This window comes from Drosophila bipectinata, chromosome 3L (assembly GCF_030179905.1).
Source record: "Drosophila bipectinata strain 14024-0381.07 chromosome 3L, DbipHiC1v2, whole genome shotgun sequence".
NCBI lineage: Eukaryota > Metazoa > Arthropoda > Insecta > Diptera > Drosophilidae > Drosophila > Drosophila bipectinata.
This window is the reverse complement of record NC_091738.1, coordinates 21,577,716-21,604,966: the sequence shown is the minus strand read 5'-3', so window position 1 is coordinate 21,604,966 and position 27,251 is coordinate 21,577,716. Positions and strand designations below refer to the sequence as shown.

The 27,251-nt window shown below is 45.6% G+C and overlaps 1 protein-coding gene across 20 annotated transcripts in view; it reads right to left on the bottom strand.

Annotated features, from left to right (window-relative positions):
- Positions 1–35: 35 nt before the first annotated feature.
- Positions 36–27,251, bottom strand: part of mub (poly(rC)-binding protein mub) — a 44,158-nt gene continuing 16,942 nt past the window's right edge. For 2 of the 20 annotated variants that reach the window (XM_017247035.3, XM_017247037.3), the window contains exons 2-10: positions 18,901–19,435; positions 11,307–11,363; positions 11,132–11,248; positions 10,952–11,045; positions 10,716–10,879; positions 10,538–10,657; positions 8,028–8,168; positions 5,423–5,847; positions 1,548–4,112 (exon numbers count right to left, since the gene is read on the bottom strand). In XM_017247035.3, the coding sequence (XP_017102524.2) occupies positions 3,413–4,112; positions 5,423–5,847; positions 8,028–8,168; positions 10,538–10,657; positions 10,716–10,879; positions 10,952–11,045; positions 11,132–11,248; positions 11,307–11,363; positions 18,901–18,999 (1,917 nt within the window). In that variant the 5' untranslated portion in view covers positions 19,000–19,435 and the 3' untranslated portion in view covers positions 1,548–3,412. Of the gene's footprint in view, positions 1,485–1,544; positions 4,113–5,422; positions 5,848–8,027; positions 8,169–10,537; positions 10,658–10,715; positions 10,880–10,951; positions 11,046–11,131; positions 11,249–11,306; positions 11,364–18,900; positions 19,436–27,251 lie in introns of those variants that run through there. The other 18 variants (XM_017247048.3, XM_070280560.1, XM_017247040.3 and 15 more) reach the window with 18 other exon arrangements.

Sequence of the window (27,251 nt, the reverse complement as noted above, 5' to 3'; positions counted from 1 at the left end):
GAACTAAATTCGTAAACTAAATAAAATTAATATAATTTGTCATTTTAACAGTGAAAATCAGTTTATTTTGATGTTTTCTTTTCTTGTGATTCTTTTTGTTCTGTTCTCGCTTTTTTAGTTTGTTTTGCGTATAAATTTAACAGCTAATAAATTAAAATTATACTTTACTTTAAGCATAATTGTAATATAATTAAATCTTTCCTTTTAGTATATTCCACGCCTTGAAAAAGTCTTTTTTAATCGCCGCAAAATTGCTTAAAAATTATTATTGTAGCTCGAATTTGCTTCACTAAATCGTAAGTAATTGTTTTGTTGTCGGTTGGCAACAATTTAACTAGAAACCAAACATGGGAGTATACAACAATTTCGATAAGTATATTCAAATAAAATCTCTTTCGCTAGTTCGACTCTTGATCCTTCATCTTCATCCTTTTGAAACAAATCCTGAACAGACGAACGAAGAAGATAGAGATTGCTAATTAGTCCATAGTAATTTATGTGTATTTTAATTGTAATCAATAAACAGAATCAATTTTGCACATCAGTCTAAACATATTCAAAAATCACAAATACAATTTCGATAACAATTACCATAATAGAAATAATAAAATAAATCGTATCAATACATCTCTCCTCTATATATACCATAAAATATACGTGTACATATAAACAAACAACTAACAAACGCAAACATCGGTCCCCAGTGGTCGACTTGAAGTATTGTAATGTTGCTGTTGATCTGTACCTTGTTTGTGTCTTTGTTTGCTTGGTTTGTTTGTTCGTTAGTCTGTTTCAATGTCTCTTTTTATATTCGATCCTTTAAGCTTAATCCTTTCGCTTACTCCTGTTTTCTGTTTTTTTTTTTGTGTTTTTTTTGGTCATGCTCATGCATAAATAGTTTGCTTAGAATTACGCGCTTGCTTTTGAAATTTCTGCCTTTCTTATGTTCGCTTGTTATGTGGTTAATAGAGTTTATGCTTTTATTTTGTCTTCATTTTGACTAATCTTAAAATTAATTGCTGTTCTGTTCTTACTTTGGGGCGGCCCCACGCACTGAACGCACGTTATAGGGCCCCGCGAAAACGGTTCAACACATAAGTTCTTGTATTTGTTTGCCCTTGCGTTTAAAACTTAATGAAAATATCATAATTAATAAGAATCAATGAATAAATATAACGTGTATGTATGATTTTCTCCGCGTGTCTGTCTATGAGTGTGTCTCGTGTTTGATGTTTGATTTCCGATCCCTGGATCTCTGGATCTCCTCCCCAACGTTAATGTTTTGATGAACTGCTTGTTATTCAGCATTCGACGTCCTCCGAAACTCGTCTCCTCCAGTACTCCTCCTCATCGATCCTCAGTTGCTGTTGGATTTCTTGCTGGCGATTGATTGTTGCATTTAGTGAATGGGCGTTTTAACAATTGTACTGGGCGCAATGTAGTGGTATCCGGGTATGGGCAGACCAGCAGTCTCCATGGATATTCTGAAAGGAGCAAGTGGAATGGGTTTTTAGCAAGTTATAAGGCAAGTTACACGTCCGATTAGTTCCCCGAGACAACCTCTAACATCAGTATTTTTTTAGTTATTCATTTTTCACTTTATTACAAACGCATGTACTGTATTTCCATCATTTTCTCATTGCATATAAATAATTTTCCGATACTATTCCGTCTGTCGCGCTCCTGTTGAAGTTTCCGCGGATCCTGGCCCACGGGACAAGCCGTTCTAAGTAAGTGTTTAGGTTTTTTGTAAATGTCAAGAAGTATTACATTGAATATACGATTTGCGCTATTACGTTCGACTACTCTCTGTTATTGTGGCATAATAATATGTATATGTATCGGGTATGCAAGTGGGTATGTATGTCGTATGTATGAATAGTTAGGAATATAATTTGGTTATAAAATCGTAAGCCCGCTTAGCTTAATGTGTTACATAATGTGTGTGTTTTGGCTTAGGTCTAAGTGTATAAATATATAATAAGAAAATCATATCGAGTATGAGTCACTACAACTACAATCCGTGTACTTTAGGGTAGAGAAATTTCAATTTCCGAATACTTTTTCTACATTATCCTTGACCAATCCAAAAGAGCTTGGCTACAAATAATAACAAAATTTACAATTGCTTGGTAAATACAAATGGGTTATCGGGGTAGGAGTAGGGTGTAAACCTAACAGAAATCAAATTCCATAAACAATCGAAGACTTAAAGTCTAATACAAGCAAACGGTTCATCGTCGTTTTCATATAATTCATTAGTTTTCATTCATATTCATAGTTTTCAAGCCTGAATCGGGGACTGACCACCTTGTTTTCATCTGGATGCGGGGATCTATTCAAATAGTTTCTTTTTTGTACGCTCATTGCGTGGATTGCGTCAATTAGAGCGAATTGGTCCATAAAGGTCGTTGATCCCCTCGCCGCTCGATGGCTCGGATCTTGGCTCGGGGCTCAACGCATTGGAATTTATTCTTTGTGTACTTCTTATAGAAGGTTCTTTCAAATTCTGCCTGCTTCACTTCTTCACTTTGCGTCTCTTCTCGACAAATGGCTCTTGGGTCTTTATGCTTAAGATTTATGTGTATATATAGGTATATATATCGTATATATAGGGGAAATACATTTAGTGCTTAGTAACTAGGAGAGTATAATGTGTAAGATATTGGAGCGTGTTATATGTTACAATGAATGGATTGGATTGGATTGGATTGGAGTGGATTGGGGAAAGACTGTTGGCTACTCTATATGTATATCTGATACTCCGATATTCGACTTTTATAATCGCAAACTAATCTAATCTAATGCTTCGAAGAACGCTACTAGGGACGCGCTAAAATTTGGCAAATTCTATACTGCCCGAGGCCCGTGGGAGAGGGCTCGAGCCTATATATTAGTATGTATGTATTTATCAAAAGTTTCGGGGTCCAAAATCTGTAGCGCCCACTTGGGTCATTGGTCACTTGGTCAAAAATATCTTGATTGGGCCGTCCCCGGACGGGGACTGGCCTCTGTCCTACATATTCGATAACATGGCTACATGGCTCCTTCGCTCGAATACTAATGTCTAGCGGCCCGACTGGGCCGATCTACAAATATGTGACAGTTTCTGGTTATTGGATTGTTTGCTCTTCAAAACCTCGATAACTATATAGAAGTATATATGCTGCTACTACACAATAATTGTCTTGAAACTTCGGTTACGACTTGGGATGAATAACGTGAATGGGGTGCACTATAGCCTACTTGGGGGATGCAGATGCACAAAATGGAACTTAATGACGAATTTTATACAATTTTGTTTCTTCAAGAATCTAACGCTAAAGCTTTCGCAACGCTATCCCGGAATTCCTAAAAACTAAGCGACTGACTATTCGTCGGCTAACCGTCGGCTGAGCGGCTGCCACCACTCCTAATACGGGTTGAACTTGTTGCGCGGCTTCTCCGCCTCGCCGCCGGTCTCCGTCTGGTGCTGCCGGAACCGCGAGGTGGCGTAGTGTCCCTTGGCCCGGTTGACGCCCGTCGTCTGCACCTGGAGCCCGCCCGGGGCTCCGGCGCCGCCGTTGCTGCTGCCCAGGGTGGTCAGGCTGAGCAGGTCAAGGGCGCTCAGGTTGGACAGGGCGCTCAGTGCTCCGGGCTTGGTCAGCAGCTGCAGTGCCGACGCCAGGGGGCTTTGCAGAGCGGCAGCGGCGGTGGCTGGGGCTGTTCCGTTGGCCGGCTGGCCGCCATTGGCGCTGGCATAGCCGGTGGCTGTGGCAGTGGCGCTGCCGTTGGTGGCTCCGTTCGCCACAAGGGCCGTGCCGTTGCTTCCGGGCACCGATACAGGGGCAGCTCCCGCGGCAACTGTTGCGCCTGTTCCAGCTCCTGTGGCAACCGGGCCGACAACCGAGGCACCGGTTAGGGGCACCGTTGTGAGGGCCCCATTGGCGGCAGATGGGGGGGTAGCTGCTGCTCCTCCGGCCACCGCGGCGGCGGCTGCGGCGGCTCCAGCCACGCCAGCAACACCAGGGGCGACTACGGATCCGGCTGGTGCGGCGCCGGCGGTCGCGGCAGCTCCTCCGTTCTGCTGGGCCTGGGCCTGCTCCAGGAGATTGGCCTTCTGCAGCTCAACACTGTGGACGAGGTTCGGTTAAGGTAGATAGAAAGAGAGAGAGAAAGAAAGGAACAAATTGGGATCGTTTTCTTTTGATAGGCAGGTGATAGGTATTTTCAAAACATTGGTTCTTTTCGATTTCGACTTCGATTCGATTCGATTTTGTGGAATTGAGTTGGTTTGCACTTGATTTGCTCGATTCTTTAGTGTTTGTTATGCAAAAGGTTAAGGAGGTTTTTGTGTGGAGGAACGGTTCGGAGTTGACGGAGAGAGAGATTCAGAAGAGGGGCTGTCAGCACTGTGCGTACTTTGTAATTGGGGGGGTTGGTGGGAGGCGGCGTTCAAATTTGGATGGTAGGAGAAGAAAACTTGGTGGTGAGCGGTATTCTCGTATTTGATTTGTTTTTTTTTTCTTTTGAAAGAGGGAATCGTGGACCGAAAGAGTTTATTGTTTTTTGGAGGATGAGCTTGGTTTGGTGGGGGGATTCAGTTGGTCGAGGTGGGGCGGTGGGCGGTGGGAGAGGTTGTTGGATCGTTTTTTGTTTAAGAGTTGAACTGCAGTTTGAAGTACCAATTGGATCAGGCCGGCATTCGACCGGTATTTGTTCGGTTGGACGATTGTGTGAAAAGTGTGCGATGCGTAGATTAGGTCGGTGCGGCCTCATCGTCCTGCTCCTGCTCATCCGGCTCTTCGGTCGCTTATTACTCGAGGTTGGTTGGTACAACTAGATGCTATGTTTATATAGGTTAGATATTTATAGATTTCTATTAGCTAGAACATTGGTTAGGCTAGTAGTGTTCGATGCGAACTACGATCTAGGGGTGTGAGGTTCGAAATTATAAGATTTCTGTTTCTGTTTCGGTTTTCTGTTTCTTGGTGGTGCTAGTTGGTGGCTTTGCCGGGCTTACGACTTACAGGCTAGGACACGAGTGTGTGTTTGGTGACTTAAGCTACGGAATCCCCCGCCCTCCTCTTCAATGCCTTGGTCTGGTTGGAGTTTATGGTTTATTTTTGAACGCGCCGCCACTCCGCGACTATGAGAGTCCCGTCCCGACCCCGGGTTCACCTTCGACCTGGGCCCTAAGACCGAAGACCTCCTTATACCTTCTCGTTTGTCAATTAGCAAGTCAATTCGACAAAATTGATGTTACATAGCACAAGCAACAGGCATTTCACGCAAATACTACGCTTATGCCGGGCCTTCAGCTCACTCTGCAAAGTCCTTTCGGTGCGCAGGACCTTCCAAAGCGAAGCCTTCCGACAGGGGCTCGGCATGAGCGTAGCAACGAGACAGTGATGTGAAAGAAATGCAAGCGTCTGAAACTTACCTCATGTTGATTAAGTATTGGGCCAGTGCCACCGAGTCCGGGTTGCCGCTGATGGTGATGGTGCGGTCGGTGTTGCCGCCCTCGCGCTCCTCGCAGTTCGAGATCCGGATCATGGCGCCGGAGATCTGGCGGATCTCGGCGATCTTGGTGCCGCCCTTGCCGATGATGCAGCCGATCAGGTCGTTGGAGACGGTCATCTCGTGCTGCTGCTGCTGGGCTCGGTTCGCGGGATTCGCTGTACGCAGTTGCGACCCGGCCAGTGCAGCCAGGGCTGCTGGGGCAGAGCCTAGATTAGATTGGAAATCTGTCTGGCATCTGGCCGCAGAAGCGCTCAACTCACCTGTGTGGTTGATGCCCCCAGTGCTGGCCGGATTCATCCCGGCCAGGCCCAAGGCAGCCAGGCTGGCCAGCGGGTTCTTGGCCACCTGTTAGCGGAGCGATGGAAGGAGAGGGATACGGAAAAGAAACTCATTAGTGATCGGCGTGTGTCAGGTTTTCAGTTCGGTTGGAGCTCGTGGCTGTGGCTGTGGCTGTGTGTGTACAGTTGTTGGGGTTATTGGGTCGTCAATTAATTGATCGGGGCGGGCAGTATCGGTTATAGGGGGAGAGATCTCAGGACCTCGGGGTGACAAGATCACAACACAACGCGCGTACAACTTCCAGTAATGTATGTGGTAATAACGCAGATGGATCATATAACACAGGGGGTACTGGGGCTTAGAACGGAAACGGAAACGGGAACAGTAACAGTAACAGTAATGGAACAAAAGCAACAAACACAAACAAGTAGTTACAAAAACAGAATGCAGTAAGCATAAGCAGGGGGATTCGTAATCCTCATCTCCACTTCCAGCTCTTTGTACACACACCGTCGAATGGAATGGAATGAGTTTGGGTGTTCGAGTATTTTGTGCAGTGTAAGCTCGTGTGTAAGGACTTTGATCTCTCTGGTGTTCGAGTCTCTGGTTTTCTACCAATTTACAGATTAGCTTTACAAGGAGGTCGGTGGTTGCAGCGACAAACAAATGAGGGAGAGATATATGTAGATATATAGATACAGAGGAAGCCATGGAGCCCAGGCCTAACTAAGCACTGAACTGCAGCTTGTCCGGAGGACTCTCTCCCTGGGCTGGGATGTCCTTCGCTTGGGCAACTTTAGTGCCGTCTCTAGTGGTTTTCGCTTTCTCTTTTCACCAATGACACCCACAGCAAATAACATACACACACTCTGCCACGCGTGCTGTTAAAGAAGGACCCAAAAGGGTGAAATCGGGAGGTGGGTGGTGGTTGGTTGGGGGGTTCTGTGCTCGCGCTTTATAAATTAATCAAATCAAATGCAACACTTTCGAGTGCAATTCGAATAAATGCATTTGAATGCAGCTTGGGGGGCGGGGAGCGGGGCGCAGGATGCCGGATACAGGAAACAGGACGAGCTGGGTGGGCTGGGTTGGTTGGCAAACTAGAGCGCAGCGCTCACAAAAAATGAGTACAAAAATTCAAATAAATCATACAATATTGAAATGCTTTGTTTGTGCTTTGTCGCTGTCGTGGGAGTGTGGTGTGTGTGTGTCTGCGTGCCAGGACGAAGTGCATTGCATGTGTGTGTGTGGGTGTGTGTGTGTGAGAGCTTTAGGCAACAAGAACTGAAATATTCATCAAAATGCAATACGAATTCTAAATGAAGAAATAAAACATGCGCGTGGAAATATTTTATGACCCAAAAATGAATTGCAACTCAATAAAAAGTTGAGAGACAGTTTCAAAAAGGATGAAGAAACCGGGGCGTGGCGGGGCGATGGGGCTGGGGCTTGGACTGGGGTAGCTATGGATTATCTTGCAACACAACTGTCGTAAAAACTTGTACATGTCGGCGATTAACAGGCCACATCTTGCCGCATCACAGACACACTAGACTAGTACAGAACACAAATACAGGGAATACATACAGGGGTACTGGTACTGGTACTGGTACTGGTAGGGGAACAGGTTGAAAGTTGAAACGATTTTCAAAACTACAAACTTTAACTTGCGAGTAAGAGTAAGAGTGGGGGGGTAGAGAGGGGTACGGGGTACAGAACAATAAAAATGCATTTGTGGATGACTTTTGGCTGGGGTTGGGGGCTCGCCTTCCAAGACCAGGACGGACCAGGTCCCCACTTTCGTCCCCCTGGTTGCCTGATTTTTAGTGTTTTGGCCAACTATTTTGTGGCCGCAACTACTTCGGGGACCCGGACCGGGACCAGGAGCTGCGCTTGGCCCGGTGCTAATGTCATTGGAATGCGGCCAGTGGATCGTAAAAGAAATACCAGAGGTAGTAAACAGGTAACACAGGGGACCACTACTGGGGAGATGCTACTGGGGGCGTAGAAGTACAACAGCAACAAACGAACACGGACTCAGAAAAAGGGGTTGAGAATTGTAAGAGGTACAGCATGGTACTGGGTATAGATAGTCCTTTCAAAGGATAACAATTTACAGATTCTTTCCCTCCTTTTTCTGAGTTTTCTGGTAGATAGGGGGTTGGGGGGCGTGCAGGCTGGGTAACAAGGGGCAAGGTGGAGAGATAGTTTCAAGAACCGAATCGCATCGATGGCTAAAAACTCACATCGGGCATTTGCTGTAGGTGATGGTGGTGTGCTGGTACCGCTCCTGGTAAGTGTGCCCCCTTTAACAAAGGATCCGTCAAACCTGAGATACCAGCATGCAGCCCGCCGGTAGCCAGGGCCAATGGAAATACTGGACAGGTCTACGTTCGATTGAGTGATTGATCGTTACCGAATAATTGCGATAGTGTGTGGTGTGGTGTGGTGTGGAGTGGTGTGGTGTCGATGTAGGTGGTTTTTGTTTCAAAATTTGTGTGTTGGTTGACAGAGAAGAGAGAAAAGTAGAAAAACGAAAGTTGTATACCACGAGAATAATGTTTCGGAGCAAGTTGATTAAGTTCTTAACTTTGTAGTTGCTATGGAGAGATGGAGGCTTATCAGATACATGTTCAGATAGAGACATAACGCTAGAGACACTCTTGGAGAAAGCTTTCGAGATGTGTGTGCTGGTTTCCAGGGGATGGACGCGGTGTAACGCAGAAATGAGATGGTACAACATCTAAGTGGATGGACAGAGGACGTTGGACTTCGCTAGCTACTCGACCGGCTCGGCTCTTCCGGTAATCCAGTGGGTTTTCGGGTATTGTCAGACACCATCGTGGAGGATTCGAAGCATGTGGGTTCAGGAGGCAGGTGGAGAGGCCGAAATACTCTGCAACTGTGATGGGGACTTCCGTAACACTACACGCCGCATTTGGCTAAACAAAATGTGAACCAACACCGACAATAACCGGGGCCAGGGACCAAGGACCAAGGACCAGGACCAGGGACCAGGGAGCTAGTCGGGGTAAGAGATAGAGTACAACTAGTTTTTGATTTATTACATTTTGCTGGACATTAATTGAATTTGATGCGACAAAAACTTTGTTTTAGTTTTGAGAAACTTTTATTTTCGAACTGGGCGAGGGGCGATGGCTGGCGAGGGGCTCTGAGGGCAGAATATACTTTCTGTGGACATACTGTGCTGTACTGGACCGGACTGGAGGGCAGAATGTAATTGAATAGACTCTTGTTAGCAGGTTGTTGCTTGGCTGCTGTTTGGTGTTTCCTTTTTTTCCATATTGGGGACGCAAATTGAATTTTGTTCGGGGACTATAAACAATATATGTATATTGATACGGAGAGAGAGCGAGTTGACAGACAGAACGGTGTGTGAGATGTGAGGGCTCGGGCAGGACCTGTTGGGGACCTGTTGTGGAGACTCGAGTTAATAGGTGCGCTGTTTCTGTTGTAGTTGTCGACAGTCTGTGAGCTTGACACAAATCAATAGAGAGACAGAGCGATCGCAGGAGATATATACTTTGTTGGGGATGAGAGAGATAGAGACGATTGCGGGGTTTGGCAAATAAGTATAATATTAGAACTGATCGGTGTGGCTTGTTTAATATTCTCTACAGTACAATTAGTTTGCTGGCACTCGGGGTCTTCGGGTCTTCGGATGATGTGTGTCAGGGGGTGGATAGTTGTGGTAGATAGATTAATGTTTGTAGATGGAGATGGATTGGAGGACTAGTGGACTAGTGTAGTTTGAACATACTTCTCCACACACGCTGCCAGCGAGCCCTCTTCAGAACAGAACTTAGAGACACACAGATTGAGCAAAGAGTGAAGAGAGAGAAGAGTTCGAGACCCCGCGAGGCATTCATTCTGTCCTCGCGAACTCACTCGCCTCGCCTTGCCACGCCTTGAACACATTGCCCAGACACCTGCCTGGGGAACACAACACCCTCGGGGTGCTGAGTCGATCCCGATTCCTGATTCTCTGGAGCGGCCAGAGAGACTCTCGCCACCGCTCCTAACCTGAGAGAAGAGAGTTCAAAAGAAACTAAAAACAAAACAAAAATACATATTTAAAGTTATTTTTTAAAAGTTTGTGATTCGTTAAAGTGTCGTCGACGACTCGGCGGCTGTAAAGTTTGTTAACACATTAGTTCATTGATCGGGGTCACCAATTAGACTTGAAAGTAGATGAATCTCATGGAAACGACGATGGGTAACGGTAATCGGTATCGGTAATCGGTTCAACAGATTCAGAGGTTGGATTAAGGGTCAAAAAACGGGTCACAAATCGTAGGGGGTAGTACAGGTCGTCTCGCAAGACAGCATCGGGGTCACCAAGAAACGGTTTTTGAGGAAAGAGACAAGGGTGGGGCTCTCGGACAGAGTCGCAAATAATAATTGGGTGTAATAGAAACGAGCAATGAGGACTGGAGTATCGGTGGATAGAGAGATATAAACAGAGAAGTAGAGTGACATGAACTGAAGATATTAAGAGGCAGAACAGAAGGTTGTAGAGACGCGCAATAACCAAAAAGATAGAGTGGACTAGTCGGGGCAGAAATAGATACAATATGGTTTAGCTGGACTAATGTGGGATCAGTTAAGATAGAGACAGAGAGCGAAAAAGATAGCTGCAGTGACTGGCAATAGAGTACACAACACTGTTCACTGATCTTAACGACACGTTTAGCCTGCTTCTCGGCGTGCGGATGCGCCAAGGCGGACCACCTACCTCTTGTGTGGGCACTGCGTAGTTTCCTTGGATGGTGAAGGCCTGTCCGTTGGCCAGGATGACGGGACCAGTCACCTGTGGTTTTGGCCGGTATGGGATGGTAGCACCGCGCGGCGGAGACTGTATTGAAAGATTGCAGATGTAGTATTTAAAGTTTTCTCTCTCGGACTGGACCTACCTCCAACATGACGAGGCATATCTGATAGATGCACTGGGTGATCTGCTCAGCACTGCCGCTCAAGGTGACCGCGCGCTCCGTCGAGTTTGGCAGCATTTCACTGGCCACCTGGATGGAGCAGCCGGTGGTCTGGCGAATTTCCTTGATTTTAGAGCCACTCTTGCCTGTCGTCCGGTCACGGCAGAAAGTAAATATTGATTAGTTCGAAGTAACATTTGAGGGTTGGGTCCACCTACCAATTAACGATCCACATTGACTGGCGGGCACGATCAATCGAATGGGAATTTGAGTTTTGCCAACTTTGCCTACATCATTGAACTGCGAGCACCACTGAAACGGGTCAGAAGTTAGTAATGTGGACAGGACTTCAGGGAGATGGGACGGTGGGAGCCCTGCCAGTTGAACGGCACACATACCTCTTCGAACTTCTTTGTAATGAGCGTAAATGCCGAAAAGATTGCATTGGTTGTACCAGACACAGTCACAATACGTTCCGGGCACGATCCATCCGAAATGTTGATTTTGGCACCAGACTGAGGAGGAGAGAACGGTTAGATGGAGTTCCTCCAGAGGGCATGCGTGGGTACTTACCTCTTCGCGAAATCTGTTGACAATTTCACCCTTTTTACCAATAATACTACCAACTTCCTGCAAAGAGACAACGAGAAAGGAAGTGCTTTAATACAGGATGTGAGCTCGGGGCTATTAAGAGCATTTATACAACACAGTCGTCCGCTTGCCCTGGGCAACGGGGATGTTCAAATTTGATTAAATATTAAGTGATGTGATACCCGAGGATGCGTTCGGGGAGACATGTGGGTGTAACTACTTTTGCATTTTTAATTGGCTCGGCAAGCACTTCACACCCCACTCCACGCCCCGCATCGCATCCTGGCTGCCACCGTGGTAGCCAGAAAAACCAAAACCCATTTCCCCGCCCCAGCCCCAGCCAGACGGTGTCTGTCGCCGCCCAGAACTGTCGCACGTAATGAAATTTGCGGCCAGCGCGTTTTACGCGTTTTAATTGATTGTAAATATCAGCACTGCCACAGCCACTGAGTGAGCTTCGTCACAAAAAGTACAGCCTGACGGTGGAGGAGACCGGACAAAGGGAAGTGCCGGGAGATTGTTTTTCCTTTGGCTCTTCAAGCTCGTTTTTCAATTACCACTCGCATTTAATAAGAATTCTGAACTACTTAAGGGGCCTCTATTGTATGTGCATTGCCTGGGAGGCCTTAGCACCTAGCATCTGTCCCCGAGATCTAGATAATCCACCTGATCTAGACTGCTTGATGGCTAGACCGAGACATAACACTGATTAGGTTTATAAATACCAGCTAAGAGCTTCTATTTGCTAGACTTTCGCAATGCAATATTGAAGTAATGCCGGCCTTAGTGGAACTTGCAGCCATTCAATTTGTTAGCCATAAACCATGGAACAACCTTCACAAGCCCCTAAGTGCAGCAATCCATTGTGACGGGCTGGGAGAGCACACCCGGCCAAATCCAATCCCAAGCCCAAATAATATATCTTGGCCCGGGCAGCCTGCCAGACAAAATGCAAACTGGGCAAAACAATGTGCGAGCGAATCGGAATCGGAATCTGTCCTCCCATCGCCCCTCCGACATTATCTGAATTTTTATGCGCCGCTTGCATTTTGGCCGCTCTTTGGCGGAATATTTATGCCCACGAGAGCGAAAAAGATGCAGTCCGCTTGCCCAATTATTCGTCTATATCTACAATACATATATAGTTGTGTAGCTAAATGTCCGAGCGAATTGGCATAATTATTGGCGCAATTATCGTTGGACGCCGCCGCCGATCTCGGGTGCCTTTTTACGCCTGTCTGCACTCACAGACAAATTTCCCGATGGCCTGTGTAATTTATAGGACAAGTTGGATGGCCCCTCAAGACATTTGAGATATAAATTGTATCTGCGTATCTGAGTCTGCATCTGTATCTGTGGCTGAGAGCGTGGAGTACGAATACGCACTTTGGGGGCCGCTCATAACCATTCAGGTTGATGGCTGCTCATCAGCGCCTCGGCCTCATCATCATTAATAATGTGGCCAGGAGCGACCACCCCACTGGCCACTGGCCACTTGCTACTTGCCACAGACCGCCCTGCACCACCCTCTTTCCATTCAATTATCTCGTTGTGATTGCGAGCCAGTTCCGTTCAGAAGTTTACGCAATTTGCATAAATCGGATCTAGCTCTGCCCCTGCCCCCGCCCCTGCCCCTGCGAGTGCCGCTATCGACCTACCTATGAATAGACCAGTTTTTGGGGCATTTACTTGATTGCATTGATTTGGCCTGCCCTTTTAGATTACCATTTGCCCAGCCACCAATTAAATTCCCGGAATTCCTCCGGTCCAAATCCTGTAACAATGAACAAACGCATTCGACAATCGGCATTCGGCATTTGGCATTTTCGCATTTTCCTATTTTCCTATTTTCAAATGCGTGCGATTCTCGTATGCAACAATCACTTTGCGGTCCAGCTTGCCTTTTGTTGAACGCTCTAGCTCTGAGCTTATTGAGCTCCAGCGGCTTTGGCAGCAAAAATGCTGCCCTGGAAGCCAGGGCGCTTCGGATGCAAGCATTCTGCGGTTTGGGAATAAGTTTTGATTGCTTGTTTTTATTGAATTTGGGTTTCATGGATGGACGGACGAAATGTCATGGAAAGCAGGACCAGCAACCGGAAGGCTATGAATCATTAAACACCAACGGAGCAGAACTACAATCCGGTTGCATAATTTGAAAATATAGACCAGCCTCCGTGCACTTGTCTCATTTCCCACACTCTCGTCTAATAATTCGAAGCCATGCGCAGAATTTCGGGTCCATTCATCGTAGACTGGGCGGTAGATTATGGCCATAACAATGGCCTTCAGAAAAAAAAGCACACGCAAACAATAACAGAAGACGCATTAAGCCCGGGGTCCGTGGAGTGGACAACGCTAATTGTGGCCCATAATAGTGCCAGCCGGCTGGGGCAAAAGAGTTTTTGATGTTAGTGGAGCAGACACAGCAGAAAGCCGGAGAAAAGAGAAAAGACTGGCTCGAAAACAACAATCAGCCATCGGCTTTTGGCCATTTCGACCATTTCGGCATTTGGCTTTAGCTCAGACAACAACCCAAAAAAGACCGCCTGCCATTACTCGTTTCGTGTTTTTCTCTTTTTTGTTGACTTTGTTTTTAATGTGTGGCGGCGTTGAAAATTGTACAAAAATAAATAATGTACACTTTGCACCATCAGCAGCAGCGGCAGCAGCAGCGGTGGAACAACCATCGGCGGCAAACAATCTCTGACAGGCATTGCGAAACCGTGAGAACCGTTTATGGGAGCTGCTGGAGTTGCAACGGAAAAATGCAAGAAAAACTTGCAACAAACGCTGGAAAATGCACACACATATGGTGTGCGCTGGGGCACACATGTTGTGTTGTGCTGTGCCCCCCCTGGCCTGATCCAATAAATCATACAGCGCATTTGTCGCCCTGCGATGTTTTTGGCTTTGTTTTTTGTGGCACTCGGTTGTCGCTGCTCCTGTCGCCGGCAGGCGAGTCGCAAAAAAAATGTACAATTAAATTATTTACAATTGCCAGGGCCAGATGCAGGACAGACCATGCCACGCAGCAAGTGGCAATTTTTAATTTGATTAAATAACGAAAACATCGCACGCACACTGGCCTTTGTTAGCCCGAATGAGGAATGTCTCCTGCAAGCCCTCGGAGCGGAACTCTAGAGATCTCTCGGGTTTCGCGGCATGTTTGTGGGGAATTACCATTTGCTGAGTGATTGCAAACAGAATCTGTGGCAGGCCCTCTAATCAATTGCATAACAGAGTTGCAAGCCTGCCTGCAGTTGGAAAAATAGTTAATTATTGGACGAGTGCCTGGGAAATGTGGCAGACTGCGATGAAAACTCGCACAGAGGTCCGACATCGTGCAATTTCACTAATTAAAAATGCATGATTCAAAAATAAGAACAACTGCAGAAAAACATTCATGTCTAGTGGCAGTTCTGGCCGAGCAGCGGGCAGCGGGCGGTGGGAGAGCAACCCACATTTGGGTTTCTTTCAATGCAATTGGCGGATGGTTGCCAAGAAAAAAAAAAATAAATAAAGAGCCGAGGAGCCAACACACCGTCACGGCGAAACAGAAAAGAAAAGGTGTTTCTTTTTCACAATAGCTCGCCCTATTGCCTGGCAAACTGTTCAGTTTTTCGTTGCGTTTCCATTTTTTCCATAAATTAATTAGCTGCATCACGACTTTGGTCGCGTCTGCGACACTGGTTTCGAGCCAGACTGCGGCTCCCTGGCGGGCGGCTGTGAGTTTCCGCCGAGAACCGCCACAACTGCACAGCGCAGCTAATAAGCCAAGTTAATTAGAGCCAGCGGAGAATATCAGAAATACGCCAATAACAATGGCAGTGGCCTTATACTTCCATTCTTCTATTTGTGCCGGAATGCCTACAACCTCATGCTTGATCTTTGCTTTAAATTGTGATTGAAATTCTAAAAGCCTAGGTTGCGATGCAAAGAATTAAAAATATTATTAGTATATACGGCCTTTTTAAAGCAGGAAATGAGATACGTAAGGTTTGTAAATCTGTACTTGGTATAATGACTTATTAATTATGAGTAAGCCCTTTGAGATTTTTGAAAATCAGGAAGAGTGAGTTGCACTTGCACTCTCGCAATATACACTCTCTTCACTTGATTTTATATTAGACATATGATATTAGTCTTAAGAATACTACGGCATAAAAACTTCATCAAAAAACTTTTAAAAATAAGCTATTAAAAGGAGAATCTGTACATAAAATAAGTACCTTAACATCACATGGAAGGAAAAATGTAAAAATGGGAATTTTAAGTTTGAACCATAATTCAATTATGAGGATTACGTGTTAATAATATATAAACCTATAGTCTATTTAATGGTTTAGAATAGTTTTGGCAAAACCTAGTCGTTTAAGAAGCCTCAAAGATCTAGCTGGAAGTAATTTTAAACAACTAGGCTGCGATGTCTCAGAAGTTATATCGGCTTGTGTGCCTACCAATCTATGCTTTCACAATATGCACCTTTAAATCTCTCTGAGTATGAGATTCTGCAGTAACTGGATGAGTTTAAAATTTGATTTGCCTGCGAACCTCCAAATTTGTATTCCATAAAGCCAGATTGGGTGGATGCAATGCGCATATAGTCCTCTTTTGGACTTCATATCTTACTTCTGTTTACAAGGCAGCGCAGCTTATATATTCTTATATTACACTTTATTAGACATGGACTTGCGATGTGACCCAAGAGTAAGTCGCTTTCCAAAGTAATGACAAGATATGTATTTTATTTCCTTTGGCGCTATAAAAAGTAATTATCGGAAGAGTTTCAAAACTTTAAATTTTTAAGTTTAAAATATTCTTGAACTGCGTGAGTTCCGCAAGAGACTTATAGTCACACAAATCAATTTTACTTAACAAGTGCCGGGTATAAAAATATTGAAAGCACTTCCCAAAGTAATGGGAGAGTAATGGCTTATAGAATGACGCCCCCCGACACCAAAAGCATGAATTGAAATAAACACGGATTCGATGTCTTGCGCTTGATTCCATTTAATGCCAACTCAGCTGACAAGTTTGCCGTCTATTTGCGCTATTGGATCTCTCGCCAGCGCCGTGTTCCACTCGATTTGCATTACGCCTCAAATTTATTCACATCTGCGGGCAGAATCGCATAAATCATGCTAATCTATAACTATCGATCAAGAGCCACATACAGCCGCCTTCCTCTGTCGGCGCCGCTGAAAAGTGTCTTGGGAATTTATTGCCCGAATCCTTGTATTTGTAGGAAAATGAAAATCTCTAAAAATGTGCAGAATTTACATTTACACAATTTTTATGCATGCACATACATCGCACTCGCTGGCTGATTGCGTAAAAGTCAAGAAGTGCGCAATTATTCATGAGATCTGCGATCTACCAGGTACCTTCTAGCCCCCGCCCCTCTCGGGAGGACCTCGGCCTGCCCAATTCAGCTTTCTTTGTCTGGTGGCGGCTATTTCTGCCATAAATTGTCGCGTCTCTAACATATTTGTGGCCTTTTTGCCAATTTTCGGCTACACATCATGCTGCATGTATGCAGTCCCTGCCCCAGTCCCCACCAGACCAGCCACACCAGCCGGGCTAGTACAGAGTGCACCTGCCGCTGCCTTTCAATTGCTTTCGGTATAAAAATAAGATCCAACATCGGCCAAATTTATAATTAAGTCGATGCCTGGGCAAATCCGAAGCTAAGTACCTACTCTCGACGGGGCTGAACGCCAACTTGGCCAGCTAAGCACGTGCTAAGCAGCTCATCTCCGACTTGGCCAACATCTCTAAAGTGGTTGAGCCAAAGCTGTTGAATAATAGTTTTAATGGCTGTTGACTGTTATTAAATAAATAAGCGGCTATTTAGTGTCGGTTTCTGGTGGCTGTTGTTTGATGCCGCTCTCAGCCCTACTTTGTCAGCCGTGAGTCACTCTCGAGAGGCTGCAACTCGCCTGTTTATGGTAATGGCTCTATTAGCTGCAAGAATATTATACCTTATGGTGCATGATTCATGGAAAATACTAATTACCATGTTGACCTGCCTCTGGATATTTATGTGGGGCAGCCTCTACCAAAACACCTCCCCGGACTTGCTTTGTTTCTGGCAAATATTTGATCACTGCACTTTTTTCATTTAAATATTATTCCGACTGGTTTAACCCGTCGCGCCGCTGGCTGTTTGCGAAATATTTGCTGCCAATATTCGGATAATATGGCCCGCGAACTCTGTTTTTGTAAGCAATGAAAACAATTCACAACTTGATGTGTTTTATTTGTCAGCCTCTTTTTTTATGGCTCGTATCTGGCAGCCGTAATGATTGTTTAATAGCCGCCCGCCGCCTTCCTTCGCCTCTTTTTTACGGCCCTACATTTTATCGCCACAGATTCATATTCATATTCATATTCGCAATCACACTGCCCCCTCGCTGCTCTTTAATTTACCTCACCTGCAATGTCGTAATGCGTGACGTGGCGCGTATTTAATTTTAATTTGCATACAAAATGCACGCGTTAATTTGTAATTGTTTCTCCCTCGTTCCAGCTCGCCTCTCGGCTTTCACTCTATCGGCCTGCCCCGCCTCTTTATTGATTTTCGGGGGCGTACCAGAGCTCTATGAATATTTAAGATGACAGAACCCAATGGTGTGCACTAAAGCGTTCACATTTTAATAGACTTTGAAGCCTGGAATCATAGGAGTCCTGGGGGAGCGCAAGGATACCTTTCAGGCCTCAACCTTTGGTGGGTAATTATGTTTTATGCCCTTTTTTTTGATAAGGTTAGGAACATTGTTGTGATGTTTATAATTATGAAATAGATTATTTATAAAACAAAGTTTTCTTCTTTGTAGCAGTAGGTTAGGTCGGCGGTCGGGTTTAAATGGAAAACCGGACGCACTTACACCTTGTGAGGTCTATTGTGGTGTGGACCTCCCTTCCCGTGGGAGATTCGAGGGGACTACTCACACTTTAGCTTGGTTTTCTGTATCCTGTTTGGATCTAAGACTGACACCTTCAAGAGGTCGAGTAACAATCTATCTCCTAGTTATGAAAGTCTGAGATAATGTAGACCCAAGTAGTGGACAGTCATCTTCGTCCTTCCTCCAGAGGAGTTCATTCGCCTAGCATGTCAGTCCCACTAGCCAGTGCCCTGTGTTGATTTTGATGGCCGTGCTGATGTGGGTCCTATCCATCCTTAACAACTAGGATGTTCTTTTCTTTGAGGTATAAGACCAGAGTTGGGACGGTGTTCCAGCTAAGATAGTTCACTTAGAGGTGTTCTATAAGTAGGAGTAGGATAACGATGACCAGAACCCTCCATTCGTCTGCTAAGCAGTTGCCTGAGATGTCCCTGTGATGATCTGGAACCCTCATTTGGTTGATTTAGGCCCATTTCGTGGAGAGAGATGACCCCCATAACATTCAATAATCATTATTATTTAAATATCTAAAAGAACTACATTAATACATGTTTTTCTTAAATTTGTTCAAAATGTTGGACTTCTAATAAAGTTGTTATGTGTTTTCGAATCCAAAACTACCAATTCTGAGTTAAAATACATCTAAGAATAAAAAAAAACCCTCGACTTACCTTCCCTTGCATAATCAGCCTTATTGTGAGTGTCACAGATGGATCCTCCTGTTTAATGGACGCACCGCCCGCACTGCTGCTCGTGTTATTGTCCTCCATGGTATCTATTTTGCTGGCTTCTGTGGCTCCGTGTAGATGAAAGTGTATCTGGATGCGACCGTGTTCCGCGGTCTCTATCTCAGCAGTGTCTGTTTCTGTTGTTTGTCTTTTGGGGGTTCACCTGTCGTGTGGGTGAGGTGCCTTTTGTAAATATAACTCTCTCTCTATATACCAATCATAGATGATCGGGCTTGCACTACATATGTGGGGTTTGGCTGCTCTGCTTGTGGTGATACAGTTCTCTAGGTCAAAATTAGGTGGTTTTCTTTGCTGTTCGCACTACGTTGTTGGCTTAAGATCGCTGTGTTGGGTTTGCCTTGAAATGCAACAAATAATCACGGCTTGTGGTGTCTTATTGTTGAGCAAGAATACTGTTGCTTAGCTGATGCATTTACAGATGATTGAATATACTGCGTTCCGCGTTCCGGTGCTCGGGCTGCAAGAGACAAGAGGAGAAAGTCGTGAAAAGTGTGTAATTGCCCATCAAAATGCTTAATTCTCTATTCCCGCCAATAAATCATGAAATTAGCCAAATACCCAAGCCGGCAATGCATTTAATCACATTCCCAGGCAGAGTTCACGACTTCCGGCACTTTCGGGCGAGCAGCCCCCGAGGAAGGCCCCCAGCCGGCCTCGTTCATCATCCATATTTTCTGGCAGGCGGCGCAGAGTTGCCCCTGTCCCGTCCTGGGCCTGTTTGTAATTTTGATATGAAATTCTTATTCTTTTTTCTTGAATCTGCGCCAAGTTTTTTTCCAAACTCTGCGTCGCACATGTACATCTATATGTGAGTATAATATTGACGTCCCCCGCTCGACGCTCGTCCCGGGCATTTCTTACGCTTCAAATCACTTCATGTGCAATTTAGTACAGATACAGCACATATTTTTTTCCCCTCCTCCTGGCTCTGTGTGCACTGCGAATTCCCAGCATACCCCGATGTTCTCATGTACATATGCAAAACGTAACAATGTTGCCAACAACAGCCCAGCATCGGACAAAAATCATTCCCGCGGGGGGCCACAAAATATTTGCGCAGCCACCAACTCCCAACTCCCAGCGCGGCGACTCCCAAAAGTTTCCCCTCCCCAGTCGGCTATGAAATTATGCGCACTAATTCCCCGTGCAGCGGGGCTCACCTGGACAGCCCGAGCCGCGGCTGGAGCTGCGGAGCTTAGAACCTCCGGAAAAATGCGCATAATTTTCCAGAGACCGGTGCACTTAGCGTTTGACATTCTAACCGCAACAAAAACATGGCTGGGCCACGCCTAATTTGAATGCCCGGATAAAATGGACATTGGGTAATGGGAAGTCTCCTCCAACAAGGACAGAAGAAAGAGTATATTGGTTGGGAATACAGTCTACAGTGTAGACTCTACACTGAGGTTTAAATAAGGGACTTCCATTAGATTTTCTTTCTTAGAACTTGGAAGAAAGTTCTTTGCAATAAAGATAAACTCTGTATTCTACTTTAAATATTAAAACTTGGAACTAGAAGTCTGGAGCTAGTAACTTCGTGTTCTTCTTGTCTAAAACCTAAATAGTTTTGTTTCAATTACTTGGCTTTCTTTCTAATAATTATTTACAAATTAATTGTGTGCAACTGCTTACGTAAATAATAATAATAAAGCCTCTCCTTAATTTATTTCCTATGCATTGGCAACTTTATTTATTTAGTTTATGGTTATTCTGATTTTGAAAAGATATGTACCAGCAGCCATCTCTAAAAGGAGAGAATCTAGACATAGAGACATATGCCTTAAACTGCTTATTATTTGGAGGTTTAACTAGATCCTATCTTGACATAAATAGTTTAAAATTAAGTATCATTAAGTTACTTTCAAAAACAGATTTCAAAGTGGAATTAATGTTGATGTTGAGTCGAGAGCTATAATCATTTTGCTCCCTCTGTGTCAAATAGAGTGGACATTCCTTTAAGTTTTGGCAATAGATATTATCCTTATTGCATCGTCTACCATATAGAGGAGGTTCTTTCTTTGAAATCTTTTCTTTTAGTTTTTGAAATAGTCTTGTCGGATTTATTTTAATCTATTGTACTCTTGAAATGATAATAGAAGTATAATATTTAAAGCGAGGTCTTATTTTGATTGATACTCTTGTGGTGTTCTGAAGACTAAATCCATATTTTCATGTAATATAATTTAGAATAGTCTTCGGGATAGTCTTCTTGGTAATTTCACATAAATTTGGGGTGTTATTGGAGTCTGTACCAGCGGAGTCTGAAGTAACACTGCCCCGAAGATAGCAGTGCCCAGGCACCCAAATTAAAATTATGATTGGATGTTGGATTTTGATTATATCTCGTATTTGAAAAGAGTAAAATTTTTGATTGTTTTGAATGAGTATAGAATGTAAGGATGATACAATGAACCCTTAGGAAGTTTAGACTTGTTTTGTCCATCCATTTCCGTTTAAAGCCCAAAAAAAAACATTCCAACTCGTCCTTTAGACCCATTTTCCATAATTACTAAGCCCCGACTATCAAGCATAATCCTCGTGGCCATTAAAAGGCTGGAACAGCTACGCAATTGCCCGCCTCAGAGTCAATAGCAACACAATGCTATCTGCGCGCCAGGGTGGTGCTACCCACATGTTAATATGCAAATGGCACCCACAGGTGTGGCAGCCGAGCTCCATCGGAAGCCAGTCGCACCCAAAGTCTGAGTTGCTCCCCCAGCCACGACAATGCCACGGCTTGGCAGTGAAAACCCACCCGCTGGGAAGTCCTACGGTGGCCCGCCAGGGTACTTCCCGGCAGTTGAAGGTTATGGGACGGAAAGGGGACTAACCAGGAGCGCAATGACAGCTCTGGCATCTGCGGCCTCATGCAGGCAGGAGGAGCAAGAGGAGCTATCCGAGCCAAGTGGAATGAAATAGTAAGTTCTGCAGCCAGGAATGTGCATTCTTTGCCTTGCCGCGACAGGATGAAGACGTCTCCAGACCGGCCCTTTATCTTCCTCCCGGCACTGGCCCAGCTCCTCACTCATTATCAATCATACGCACTGTGCGAGAGACGAGTCTGCCTTCGATTGCGACTCCTTTCGTAGTTTTTAATGACTTTTCTTGGGGAGATGGGGCAGGAGGAGGGCGGCATAACTAGTTTTCTTTTAATTAACTCGACATATAAATGCCAGTGTCTGTAATGGCTGGGAAACCAGTTTGCTTTCTAATTTTCCTTCTCATCCAGCTATCCAGCTGGAGGAGAGTGTGCGGGAAAGATTTCTAATTTCCTGCAAGACGAAAACAAAGCCACAAATCCTTAAGAATTCTCGCCCTGCTGCCCCTGCGGAGAAAACTTCATCAGAGCTCCCCAATGGGAGTAACCCTGACACAGACTTCCTTTCCGAACTCATTTCCATTCCGAGCTTCATCAACAATTTTTCCAGGATGTGCTCCATGCCAGTTATGGTTTAATGAAAAAAATATGTAGTCTACTCGGAGGCTGCCCAAAATGGGCAGGATATCTCTCTGAGACACACACTCTGCCAAGTTTTTCAATTCAATTTTTAGCTTTCTCCTCACCGAGTCGAGAAGGCGGCCAGGAGGGAGTGGCAGATAATATGAGAGAAACACAAATACAGGCACAACAATAAAAGCTAAACGCCAAACGTGCCTCACATGCCTCAAAAGTGTTGTCATGTGTGGGGCGATGAGATGCAGGAAAGCGACTTTGTTGACGCCGTTGACTTTATACGTCAATTTCATCGCTGTCGTGGGGAGTTTTCGTTCCGTTTATGGCAGCCCAGGGAGGTCGGAGGGAGGGACCAGGGAGAAGGAAGGTCTGCGGCTGGGGCTCAAAACAAACATCAACGACAGACAAAGGAGGCTGGCTGCCATTTCACCCTGCCGTTTCTGCCATTTCTAGTCACTAGCTGGCTGCCTCGGCTCCCAACTCCCAACTCCCAGCTCCCATGTCAAGTTGTCATCGTCGTTGTCGTTGTTGTGGCAAAGTCAACCGCATCATCATCGTCATTTTCATCGTCGACGTCGTCTTGGCCGTCATCTGCCTTCAACAACATTTTTGTTACACTGTTCACCTTGCTACTTGCCGGGGCAGGGCACGGTAACCATGCTCACCGGAGAGTGCTTCAAGCCTTTCAGGCCGCTCCTCGATGTAGAATTAATTTTTAAAATTAATTATGCACGTGTGCAGGCGGGCTGCACAGGGAAAAAGGTAGAGTTGGAACCGGGAACAGGGCTTTTAGTTTCCATTTTGCACAAATTACGGCCCAGGGTAGTCCAAGGACTGGCAGTGTATCAGGATAGCCCGGGGCGGCTCTGGCAAAGTGAAAACTCATTAAATTGCGTAATTATGTGTACACACAGTGTGTGTCCCTTGTAATAATATTAATATTAATAACGTAAAACACTCGAAATTCGAGTTGCAAGTGGTCACTCCTCGTAGGTCATCCCAGCTTGATTTATAGTGCGGTTCCACCCTTGAGAGCCTTTCCCAGCATTTCCCAATCAAGTTTGTGGCACTAAGCCCTTCTCCACCTAGGCCAGGCTGCCGCAAATGTTACAGAAATATTTAATTACCTGCGAGGCTGGGAGCAGCTCCCCCTCCCGGGCACAGCTGAAAACTATAGCACACTTATGCGGGCGCAGGAGGACCAATATTAATTTGTGTCAAATAAGTAAAACGCAATTAAACGCACATGTCAGCGCTGAAAGTGGGGGAGAACACACTCGTAGCACGCAGCATCGCTTGCCACACAATCGATACTCGCCAAACAATAACAACTAGGGCCACGGCCTGGCCCATAACCATATAACCATAACCAGAACGCGAGTGAATGGCCCGGGAATCCCTTAATACGATGACCTATTAAAATTACTATTTGCCATAACGGAACTGGGGCTGGCGAACAATCGTTTCCTACGCCCACAACGGCTTTGTAGGCTAGTTTTCCATTTCAGCATGAAATTGTATTCCCCCGAGTCCCTCTATTAATGGCGAAATGATATTCTTCGCAGCGAGTCTGCCATGATAAAGCAATTATTGGCCATCAACGGGGAAGTCCCCCAACAAGCCGAAACATCCACTCGAGTACGTGCGTCCTGGGCGCCGAGTTCGAGGAGGCAGTTCCTTTGATTGTCACGTGGCTGTCACAGCTACTAAGGGAAATCCCCCAATTTAATTTCCAATTACTTTGGCTTAGAGAGCTCCTCTGTATTAGGCCAGTATTTGCATAAGGGCCCACACAACCCGTGTCAGTCGGTCCTAATGACTTGGATTAATAAATAAACCCAGAGACTAAATTGTAAATTTTGGTCTGCCAGTGGATGCATTCGAACTAGGCCAGTTCTCCTCTGAAAGTATGATTTGATTATATAAGAGACAAGTCCTTTCTGGCCCGGATGATTCAGATTATGTTTTTTGACCCAGTCATCACTTCGGGACAGTCTAATTAAATGTTGCCTCATGACGACTGACGGGACGACTGGCGGCTGGCTGACGTTTGTGTTTGGGGTTTGCATTTGTAATTGGAATCGCTTCTGGCTGTGTCACACATCTCATCGTTGTGTCTCCTTTGACAAAGCACATGTCCACATCGCCGGATGATACAGGATACTGGCCCGGCCGAATCACAAAAAATGGAAGCATAAAGGACGAAAGGACGCAGAGATGGGAAACCTGTGCCAACATTTCAGTCACTCCCGTCATTGTTTGTTGCATTGTCTCTTCTGTGTGTATCACTCTCCATGTTTGTGGTTGTGACATAATCCTTAATCCTTCCAAATCATTTCGAGCTCATTCCCCTGTCTCTGTCTCTGCCTCTCTTTGTTGTGGCATGCCCCTGCCCCATGCCACACGCATAGTGTCAGCAGAAAGTTCGCCAACAGTCTGTCAGCTAGGAGACCTGATAATAACTTTAATGAGGCCACTGCAGTGGCGGAGGAATAGTCCGCCATTCATGTTTATAATTTGGCTTTTCGGGTTTCGAGGGTTTTGACTTTTCAGACTGGGAGTTACATAACCTTTCTATCTGAACCCTGAGCAGGGCTATAGTTCTCCACCTGCCACTGACTTATAGCACCATCTCGGCTGCCATTTGCTACGCCCTAACGCGGTCAATCACCACGTCGCCCTGCAAATTATCTGCCGGTTGTCGCATGCTAGGCACTAAGTATCTGCCAGATACATTTTCTTCTCCTGCAGATTCACGCTCCGCACCCTACACTAATTACAAATTGCAGCATGTAGCTGTTGCTATTGCTGGCCCGTTCTCGGGGCAACGAATTCTCGCGTCTCATAAATTAAGTAGGCCACCCATAGACCAGCGGGTGCAGACGCCACCGCCACCAGCACCGCCACGCTGGCCAACCCAGCGGGATAGGTCCAAGATGGAGGCGCATCTTTATTAACGCCGACGACGTAAACGGGGCGAAACATTACAAATGTTGCCACGCAAAAAAAAAGCACACACACATGCGGATGGCTTGTGCACCTGTGTGGCAGCATGTGCACCTGTCTTGAGACATCGTCATCGTCTGCTTGAAGAAATCTTATTAAAAACAAGAAGAGCGGAGGAAAACTAGAAAATAAGAAGGAAAATGCGGCCCAGGCCGTGTTTGTTTCTATCTTTGTCGGGTTGTTGGCTCGCTCGGTGTTGCACTAGCGGAAGGCACCGTTGCAAGTCGCATAAATTACAGCCAACCTCCTCCCACCTGCCTGCCTCCCAGCTCTCCAGGGGGCATTCGCCTCTTTGGCACCCAAAGATGACTATGCCGAGCCATCATCATCATCATCCAGACTCCAGCAGTCAAAGAAAGCGGTAGTTTCCCAGACGGGATTGGAGGAACAGGTCTTTGGAAGCCCGCATGTGAATCTCAAGATGGCTTAGGTGACACCAATAGCTTTGCTTAAAATCATAGAGGTTTAGAGTCCTTATCCTCATTATCCAGACCGATTGAAAGCCCTAAAGGAGTCGGTGGTTGCCAGGCCACAGAACCAATTCCAGATCCGCCGCTGGGCTTGTCGTTAATTAGCTAATTGCATGTAACTGACCGACCACATTGTCCTGTCGCTAATTGGAGGCACAACAGGATTGTTGCATCCGAAATCCGTGTACAGCCCGCAGAGAACCTGGGAGCAGTTAAAGCTGCCACCTTTGATATCTGCCAGATATTTGGGAGGGAAACTGTCATCAAGATACCCTCTGGCGGGGCGTGGTCTAAAAATTGCAACTTTTTCCACTGGCATTTGTTTACCCAGCACCCGGATGGATCAACGAGGGGAGGAGCGGGCAGAGCGAGAGCTTCCATTCTCGGCTTTTATGCAACAGTGCACTTTGAAAAGTATCTGGCAGAAGCACTGGTTCTGTCACTAGTACGGTTTCGCAACAGGAAAGCCAGTCAGCATATGAAAATCGCTTTAAAAGGCATTAAAATTCATTTAGGTTGCCGTCGTGGCACACAGCCCGTCCCGGGCAGACCCTCCGGCCTGGTGGCACATCGATATTGAAATTTATGCTACAGATTTAACTAATAATGCAGTTAAATCCTGTCGGAGCAGACCGACTTGGGAGCGGAGCTGTGAGTAAAGCAATCACACGCTTCATAAGCCCAGGCAGACGCGACTTTGTGCCCCAAGAAAAGTTGGTCCGAGAGGTGGGGGATGGGGATGGGGATGGGGCTGGAGGTGGTTTAGTGTGTGTTCTGAGCTGGAGCCGGAGCCAGAGCGTGGGGGCACAACAAACACAATTGAATAAGCGAGGCAATCAATCAAAATACAAAATCTATTAAGGAGCAGGAAGACGCAGACATTTGCCCCGAAGGAACCATAGCCAGAACCAGAACCATAACCAGTGGAGCTGACAGGGAAGAATACTCTCTATATCTATGGATTATGGAGAATAGAAAACCTTAGTCCTGGGCCATAATCAAGTCTTAGTCGGAACTGATTAGGTTTTCGAATAATCACTCTGAAATTCAAGGTCCGAGCTTCCAGGACAGAAATCCCATCCTCCCAGTCTGATCGAACGTCGGAGCTAATTTAAAAGCACTGCAGCGCAAAGTAAATGACATAAATTAATAATTCCATCGCTTTTGTTGCGAGCCGCTCTCCTCCGCTCCGAAATGGAGTCTGAAACAAAGTGCTTTCCATTTTAATTTATTAATTTAATGATGGGCCACGTCGACCCGGGCAGCTCCACAGGCAGGGTAACTGGGAAAATTGCCTTGGCAAAGCAAATTTTGAATTTTTAATTCAATAAAGCGACAAAATG